At 37.4% G+C, this 9,688-nt stretch overlaps 1 protein-coding gene across 1 annotated transcript; it reads left to right on the forward strand.

Moving 5' to 3' along the window:
• Nucleotides 1-2,553: 2,553 nt before the first annotated feature.
• LOC119891958 (calcium release-activated calcium channel protein 1-like) lies at nt 2,554-7,196 on the forward strand. The gene is made up of 2 exons (XM_038703978.1): nt 2,554-2,936; nt 4,738-7,196. Exons 1-2 carry the CDS (start codon nt 2,823-2,825, stop codon nt 5,284-5,286), a joined length of 663 nt encoding a protein of 220 aa, XP_038559906.1. The 5' UTR covers nt 2,554-2,822; the 3' UTR covers nt 5,287-7,196.
• The last annotated feature ends 2,492 nt before the right edge of the window (nt 7,197-9,688 follow it).

Genomic DNA, 9,688 nt, shown 5'->3' on the forward strand with positions numbered 1-9,688 from the left:
ACCTACAGGTATTAATAATATTTCAGGTGTCATGATATATGTGAGTCACATACCTCATAATTGAATGTATGAGAGTTGAAACCAGATATTAACTGTCCAATACATTTCGTTCCCCTGAAAATGGGGGAAATTAGTTATGTATTAAATGCTGACAATTGATTCCCACACTGTTTGAGTGCTGATTAATCAAATTTACGTATGACTTCATTTTGATCTTGGGAACAGAGCGTACAGAGCCAACACAACAAGAAATGTGTCATTGGCTTACTCAGGATTGGACTGTGTGATGATATGAGGATTATATAATAATGAATCATATATTTCCACTGTGTTTCGTTTTGAAACTGTCTTACTTTGGCGTCATCCAGTGGTAATATCAGGACGACTAAAGCTGAGCTAAAAGTGAAGCAGAATTTAAAATATGTATTTCAGGAATTCATATACCTAATATGAAAACTGATTTTCTATCTTAATATGCTGATTTTTTTTTATTATTAGCCATAGCCTTATCATTATTTTATATACATATATTTTATGTAATCTACAGTTTGGTTGATATAAGATCAGATTTTAACATGCTCAAATTCAGGCTTTCACTGACAACTAATCAACAACTGCGAATAAATTACTTTTCAGCTATGATCTGGTGATGGATACTTTTTCAAATGTGTTTTTGCAATCTTGAGTGGAATAAAATTCTTATTTGGCTGCAAGGCCATGGACCAAAGCAGGGACCACCTTTGAATATAGTCCACTTTCTCCATTTACATTTAGATGTCTTTATCCAAAGTGACTTACATTTGACAATCAACAAACAAGCATCAATAAATTAAGAGATCTACAAATTAAAATAGATTCTAGTAAGAGCAGCAATAAATACTAGTAAGAACTATTAGCTTGTATAAATACCTAGTGAAAGAAGTAAGAGTTAACGAATAGTGAAATAAATAGGCTACAAGAGAATTGTAAGGAGAAAGAAGAAGAAGAGCAAAGGAAGTGCATGTTAGAGGTTAGGGGTTTGAGGTGTCATTAGAGGAAGTGTTCTCGGAAGAGATGAGTTTTCAAGAGCTTTTTGAAGTTAGAGAGGGACGCCCCTGCTCTGGTGGCATGTGGTAGTTGTGGTGTTAAAGGCTGTTTACTAAACAGGAACAGTTTTTATCACTACAACCTTAGAGAACAACACTAACAGATCCAGCATTGAGAGCATGCAATAGCTCATAAAGTATCTTTAAAATGTACATTAATTCAATTAAAACAGGCTGTTGTTCAATTTATCCTTTTATTGTGGCCAGTCTAAGGCTCACCTGTGCAATACCCATGCTGTCTGATCAGCATCTTGATATGCCACACCTGTGAAGTGGATGGATTATCTCGGCAAAGGGGAAGTACTCACTAACACAGATTTTGGCAGATGTGTGAACAATATTTGAGAGAAATAGGCCTTTTGTGTGCATAGAAAAAGTCTTAGATCTTTCAGTTCAGCTCATGATGAATGGGGGCAAAAACTAAAGTGTTGCGTTTATAATTTTGTTCAGTATATCTTTACTGACGCTGCTAATGGTGATGAAGGTATGATCTCACACAGTGGCCAGGTCACTGTCTGAGGGCTGTCAAGTGCCTTACTGCTATGGACAGACATACTAAAATGATGTAATCCCTCCCTAGCTTCAAACCAAGCCAAAAGCATCGCAGTCAGGGATTGAACGCAACTCTCTGTGATGCACCACCCAGGTACTGTACCTTATTTATAAATGAATTGGTACAAATGTGTACCTCAGACAATAAGAAACTTTTATCTTCCTTTGTTGTGGCTCAAATTGTACACATCTACTTTCATCTTCTTCACTTTCTGTTCTTTCTATAAACAATGTACTTCTCGTATGTGTATCTGAACTTGCAATGAGCAGAATTTCGCTATAGGGTAACTGGAAGCACACACACATGCATCTGTTTGCACACAAAACACACAAATGAAATTCTCTCTCCCCATTTGTGATTTCTGTGGTCTGGACAGTGCAGATAATTCAAAGTTTATCCTGTGCTGCAGCAGCACCACATGAGAGACTAGCTTTACTGTATTTTTAACTTTCATTTCATTTTATGTGTAGGTGTGGGTGACTGCCAGTTTGCATTTACCTTGCTAAATGAATCTACTGTAGTGTGGAGCCAGTTAATATGAATGAGTAATTAGGCTAGGCTATACTTTAGCAATACAAATAATTGCTGATGTTAACATAGTGGTATAAATAAATGTATGCTATTTTGTAACCTTTCTTTCTGGATGGTAGTGCTTGTAAGAAACTTTAATAGCTCTTTAAAATAAAAGACTTTAGTTTGATTAGTGCATATTTTTTTGCTGAATTGCTCAGACTTTTGATCTGAGACAAATTTCAACATTCAAAACTGCTGACAGAGAGGCCAAGTGTGGACAAGTCACTAAACATTGCATAAAAGTGTTGGGTGTAGCCTTTGCCGAAGAGACTACATATCCGTAAAATAAAAAAATCATCGTCATGACGAGTTTCTGGCGCAAGGAGGCGAACTAGTTGCAGCTGCCAGAGAAGAGCATTGGATTGTGGGTACACGCTTCCTGGGAGACTCTTGATAGATAGTCAGCTGTTGTAGGAAAGTTTTGACATAGTTTTAAAACGTCCTGTAAGTACAGTGTTTATTAGATGTCGTACCTCATTGGAACCACATTTCCTGCATGCGCGTTATATACGTCAACGACTAACGTTACCATCCTGTAAATCCATCCGGGTAATAACTATATATTTATACAAAAAGTAACTGGTAACTTTGAGAGGGAGAAAACTATAGGAATGAGTTTAAACGAGCACTCCATGCAGGCTCTGTCATGGAGAAAACTGTACTTGAGTCGAGCCAAGTTAAAAGCCACGAGTCGCACTTCAGCTCTGTTGTCGGGATTCGCGATGGTAAGTTGTCTTCACTTGTTCCTGTTACAGTTGTCACAATCTTTAAACACTGCATAAATGCAAACTCAACTTAGGCCATCGGCACGAACCGCAGATACTTTAGTGACGCAGATGATTGTCTTCAGGGCTGTGGAGATCATGACACTTGGCGGGCCTGATGACGGTTCCCGTGCACTCTCATTTAACGTTATAGTGTAACGTTAATGATTAACGGCCTGTTTACGTTAGGACTTCTAAACAAAAAGGTCAAGACATCGTTCAGTGATGTGTGGTTTTGCACGAGATGTACCTCACGGTGCAATAACGGAACAAGAAAACAGTTTGCTTAAACTTCGGAGGGCTTGTTGCTTACACACCCTCAAATCCGCGTTTGTCTTGCGCCATAAAAATTAGACTGCAGAGCAGCACTGCTGAAGCATCCACACCATTTTTACTTTATTTCCTCAACGCACATTTCATGTATTTGCATACAAAAAGTTGATACGCAGCCATATTTATTTCTGAAATGCAAAATACTGCCAATATTAAGATACTATTAAGATAACAGAGAAATTGTTGTGCAGCGGTTGCAGTAGCCTACAAAGTTTAGGAAACATAAAATATCAAAAAGGTGCAAGTATAAAAATAGTAATAAACAGATGTCCAAAATCCACAGAATTACAATAGTCAGAAGTAAGATATTTATGAAACTATACATGCTAATAATGAGCATACAACATGCAAAGTATTCAAAAATGTTATATAACAATGTAAATGCTAAGGCTCCTCGCTCCATTTGTGAAAAGACTCCAGATATAATCATATTAATAATGGATATGCTAATAATTTTGATTAATCAGATATGGATTTTGTGACCTATTCTTTTGTCTCACCATTCACTTATTTGGGATTCACTTATTTCCACATCAATGCACAATTGATGCTCAAATCTCTATGGCAATGCAGTTACGGTAATGCAGCTGCCCTGCTCTTATTAGTTAGTAAGTAAGTAATATGTTAATTTATATAACACCTTTCAAGAGCAGGTGTCACAGAGTGTTTTCACAATAATAGACAAAGAGCAAATGAAAGGCAGAGCAACAGACATGAAATGCAGACATCAAGCTAAATACATAACATTTACATCACCAAAGCTAAACAAAAGCAAGTCTAAAAAAATAGTTTTTGGTATATTATTTTTGAAGGTTGCAGGGTCCCTCCAATCTTTTTTTAACAACACCTAAATTTTAACTTTTCACCACCGGCTGCCGTTTGGTAAGATTTAGCAGAAGGAACCACATCTTACAGGTTTTTCATTGTTACATTTGATTAGATTGATGTATATAGCTCTCTTTGCTGTGCAGTGGAGACATCAACAGCTACAAAGCAAGCAGTGATCAGGGGTGTCGTTGTTTATTATGTTATATACAAACACGTTTGGTAATATAAATATAACAGCCAAGTCTATTGTGTTACTTACTGATGCAGTTTAAAAGAGTTTCTGGTAAGATATTATGCTTGCGTTTATGTATGTTCAATGATAGGGAGGAGAAAAGTAAATTTTCAGCGCCAGTTTACTACATTTGTAAAGACCGACATCAGCCTAACTCCAATTTTGATTCAATAGCCTCCTTGTTATTTGACAAACACAAAGAACCATCTACAGAGCACAGGATGCAAAAATCACAGCTCTGAAAGAATATAAAGCGATCACAATAAAATTTGCCCAATTTTCATATTAAGATTAATGCAGACACTTCCTGTACCCATAAATCTGCTATATGTTGTAGATATTGAAATTTTTCTTGTGTGATTTGCCTAGGTTGCCATGGTGGAAGTACAGCTGGAGCGGGATTACAAGTATCCTCCAGGGCTGCTGATAGCCTTCAGTGCCTGTACCACAGTCCTGGTTGCGGTACACCTCTTTGCCCTCATGGTCAGCACCTGCATCCTCCCTAATCTTGAGGCTGTCAGCAATGTTCACAACCTCAACTCTGTCAACGAGTCTCCCCATGAGCGTATGCACCGCCACATAGAACTGGCCTGGGCTTTCTCCACAGTCATCGGCACCCTCCTCTTCCTGACCGAGGTGATGCTCCTGTGCTGGGTGAAGTTCTTACCCCTCAGAAGCGCCACCGCAGAAAACAACGGTACCATAAGTTCCGGTGAGGCCGCAGCCATCGCTTCCACCTGCATCATGGTGCCGTTCGGACTCGTTTTTATCGTGTTTGCTGTCCACTTCTACCGCACACTCGTCAGTCACAAAACGGACCGACAGAAACGAGAGCTGGAGCAGGTCATTCGGCTCCAGAACCAGCTGGACCACAGGGCCGAGAATGACGACCTGAAGGCCGGTGTCCATTACCCTTGATTATAGCTAGTTAGCACACAGCAGCAGTGGCCATTCAACGGTGCTTCAGTTCTGAAATCTTTTGTAAAAGCTTTATTTAATATGTTTATGAACTGTGCTCAGATGCTTTTTTTTTCTTTTTCTTAATTGTAAGCTTCATCTGGCGAGGGATGCTGGTTTTGACAGTCCACTTTTGGATAATGCATGTGCATAAGCTTCTACACATTATATATTAGAAAAAAATAGTTTTACCTTTTAAGTTGAAGGTAAATATTTTGCTCTGAGGCACTAAGATTTCAGTGGCTTTTATATTATTGACATATCATATATTGTGATGTTGCGTAGTTTAGGGATAAAGCCACTTAAGGTCTTCACACATGTATTGTTTATTGTCTCAACATGTAGGTGCACTTTCTTGTTTGAAAATGACTCAAGAAGGCCAAAATGTTTTTTCATGCTTTAAATCAGACTTTGTAGGGAGCATTACCAAGCCTTTAACATCAGTACAGATGTTTATATGCAAGGTGTGAATTGTCTGTCTGAAGTATCACTGTCTGCATGCCTTAAAACCAAAATTATGGATTGCATCCTTTTAAAAGGCTTTGGTGCTTATAATTTCAGTTACCAATTGTTTTAAGTTGTGTAAAATGTTTGCTGCTGTCGTTAGATTTTCAGTTTTCTGAACAATTTACATTTTGCCTGTTTGCATTATCCTATTTTTTGAGGAGCTCCAAATATAATGGAGCATAGGAAAATTAAGATTTGTTTAGATCATAAACAAAACAACCAGTATATTTCAATGTTAACAACAGTATTCATGGAGAGCCTGAGGCAAAATAAATAAATGCTAGTCAGGGAGTGCTTTGAACCAAAGTGTGTATTGCAGTGCATATATTTGTTATTGTAAGGGAGAATCAAAATGAGATATTAGAGGCAGCTTTTTGGAGCTTGCTCAATGTCACATTGCTGTTGAATGTATTATTACAAAGCATGCGCATATTGGAAATGTGGCGTTTGGGTTTGTATGTTTTGCACAAGCTTGTTCACACATTGTTAGGTTGTGGAATTATGGGACTTGTTTGTTTGGCCTATAGCCCATTGTTGAATAGTTTTTCTTGGGTGTGACCATTTTCTTTAGTTTTGTCTTCACTGTAACAACTCGGTCTGAGCTCAAATTAGGGAACGTGCAGAGTTATTTTCTGGTTTCATGACAAAATGTTCATATCAGTATACCATATCCCATAATAGTCTTGTAAATATGGTTAATTAATCACAACATGATATTTGAAAGATCTGAGAATATCTACATTTTATGAATGGTGATGAAATTTGCATTTTTATCATTTGATTTTGAATTATATAGCTGAATACTGTAACATATTGTATTTATATCAAGGTAATGCTGTGGTCACTATTGCAATATCAGTGTTGTCTGCATTATAGGACACAAGCTCCCAATATTTCCATTCAGATTGTCCAGATGAGATGATAATATGTCTGAGACACAAGGAGCCAGAAGACTGTAGTAAAATGGTCATTATGCTTCTCCAAAGAACTGTTGAGGGTGTTTGTTTAAGTGTGTTTTTACAAGGAATGAAATAAAGACAGGTTAATTCAGGGGCCTTTACACACACTCTGGGACACTTGCCACTTGTGCCTTCTTTGGAAACAGATTAATGCAAACAAAGGCATGTCTCTTCAGTTCTTTATTTATTTAACCCAGTGTTTGTTACTGTACATAGAGACGATCCACTGCTTGTGTCAATGCAGAGTTTTAAAGTGAATGTTCAGTAAATACGATATTGTAAGTTTTGCTTGTGTGTGGTTTTAGCAGCTCTTGAAGCTGCAGCTTTTTAACCTGTTGAGTCACCAGGACTAATTATTTTTTGTTTTTTGTTGTTAAATAGATAAATAAAACACATCTGCGATGATTTTGAGAGTTTTATATAAATTATTTATTTGTGTGTTTTATAACCTTTGCATGAATTAAAAAAGGACACACTATTATCTTACACAAAATGTTTTTTAAACTATGTCAGAAGATTTCCCTGAGGCTCTTGTTGCTGTCAGGGCTTGTTTAGCTGCTTCTCTGAGTAAGTCATCCACATTTTCCCCATACTTGGCTGTGCACTCTAAGCACAGCACAGTATTGGTTTTCCTTCTGGCTGCTTCTCCCTGTCAGAGTTTGATTCCCATGAATGAGTTGTGAATCATAAATTCTATCTATCTATCTTTCTATCTGTCTAAAATGATTACACACTAATAGTCGGTATTGCTTGTCAAGTATACATAGGTAGTTCATTCAGCTTCATACCTGAATAGGCCTATATGTGACAGCATTCTGACCCAAATGAGCTTCTTGATCAGGAGTTTGTCTTCTCGTAGTTCTACTTTTTACCCAACAAAGATGATGGGCACCCCTGCAGAAACGTTGCACTTCTGAGTACCATTGAAAGACATGGAACAAAGTTAGGCTGTGGAGTTTTTAGGCACCACAAACTGCAAAATGATTATAATGCGTAGGTCAAGATGGTAGGTCACTTCAATCAGATTTTGAGAAATGAGATTTGTGTTTTTTAAATGAGTAGTTTAAGGAGTAGGTGAAAGAATTTTCACCAAACCTGATATCCCGCCTTAACTTGTACAAAAACCATTGACACAACTTAAAATACCTTTGTGAAGACTATCAAAGCTTGAAGCACACATGACATCGTAGAAGATGAGCACCACTTTAACACTGTGGTATGAGTAAATGTAAATGTACTTTTAATTGTCACATACACATACATGTTGCGATATTTATCCTCTGCATTTAACCCATTCCTCAATGTGAGCAATGGGCAGCCGTTGTGCAGCGCAGTGTGTCTGGTCAATGCATTGACTGAAGAACTAACATGTGGATATTTAATTTCACTGTTGGTGGATGTGAAGGAATTTTTGGGCTACAATGACACAGGTTTCCCCAGGTCACGTCAGGGTCAATTGCTGAGCTAAAGTATACCAAATGACAGCCAGGGACTCTCCAAATTTCTAGGTCAGACTCTATCTCTCCTCTCTGCCTGCTTGGTCAACTGTCTGACGCAGCTGCCTTGATAATGATGCACTATTATCCATTTGTTAGGAAAGCCAAGGTCGAGATTATCTTTATTTTGTTTCATTACAGACAGACTGACTGGCTCTATGTAGAAAGTTTTGCATGTGGCTTGAATGACACACAACATGACTTTAGGTTAACTTAAGTAAACAAAGTGTCTTGATTTGAACCAATAATCAATATAATCGTCACACATGTATGGAGGGGTGAACAATAACCTTATTTGGACACTTGGTTAATCTATGTTTAGGAATGATAAATATCCCCAGACAGGAAGCACCCTTCAGATTTGGTGTTGGCATTGCAAGTGTTCACGTCTGATGCTGGCACTGTATCTCTTAAATAAGCAAAAGCTGTCTTCATAAGTCTCTGAAATGTCACACACCTGAACCTGGCTCACTTTATTTTCATAACAATGGGGACAATATCTCCCAGTGGGAGAAAATAAGTCTCTGAGAGTCTGTAAAAAGTAGGCAGCGGACCAAATGCTCCTGATCCTTTTCCGGACATGTTTTGTGAAAAGACAGATGAGGAAGGATCAGGGGCAGAGACAGACGTTGTAAACATTCGGGGCTTAGCCAAATATAGGGTGGTCCTGGGGCTTACTCATCCAGGGAGATTGTTTCTATACATCATTTGGGAAAAACATGATAGTGGAGTGAAAAAATCATTCTGTAGAGCCTTCCCCCTATTTTGTATTTAATTGTACTCCAACTGTCTTCATCATTGTGAAACTGTAACACAACAAATGTTGAGGATACCTTAAACAGCACTCACAGCATTAATAATCTGGAAACCTATTTTGTTATACTGTGATGGAGTAGAATTAATAGAATGAATGTTACCTAAAAAACCTGCTACATCTGAATCAATGCCAAAGTATCTGGGCTTCTCTAATAGAAAATCAAGGATCCCCAAAAGTGCCAAGTAAATGTGGTCTTCAATACTCAAAGAAGACGAAGAACATTTACTCAGAAAACACAGTGACATTTGGTGACTTGTAATTAATATCCCATTAATATCAGATATTAATAGTTTTATGTGTGCTATAAAAGTCCAAGAAGACTGTATGTTATTGTGTTATTATTAAACCTGTATACATTTGTTCAGAATTGCTTCTATATATTTATATATATATATATTCTTGCTGACATCATCATGAATGTACCTTTTTGGTGTAGTTTAGTGTAAGTGCCACTAACTGTGAGCTCCTGCTTTTAAACTTCATGATTTATATTTGTGTGACATTTCACATGAGTTGCAATGTGATGTGATTGGAGAGTGATTAAATAAATTAAATTAGCTTACTACTTTTATTACATTACTACA

The sequence above is a fragment of the Micropterus salmoides genome, unplaced genomic scaffold, assembly GCF_014851395.1.
Source record: "Micropterus salmoides isolate LMB-PRFRI ecotype aquatic unplaced genomic scaffold, ASM1485139v1 Ms_hic_scaffold_7, whole genome shotgun sequence".
Classification (NCBI taxonomy): Eukaryota; Metazoa; Chordata; class Actinopteri; order Centrarchiformes; family Centrarchidae; genus Micropterus; species Micropterus salmoides.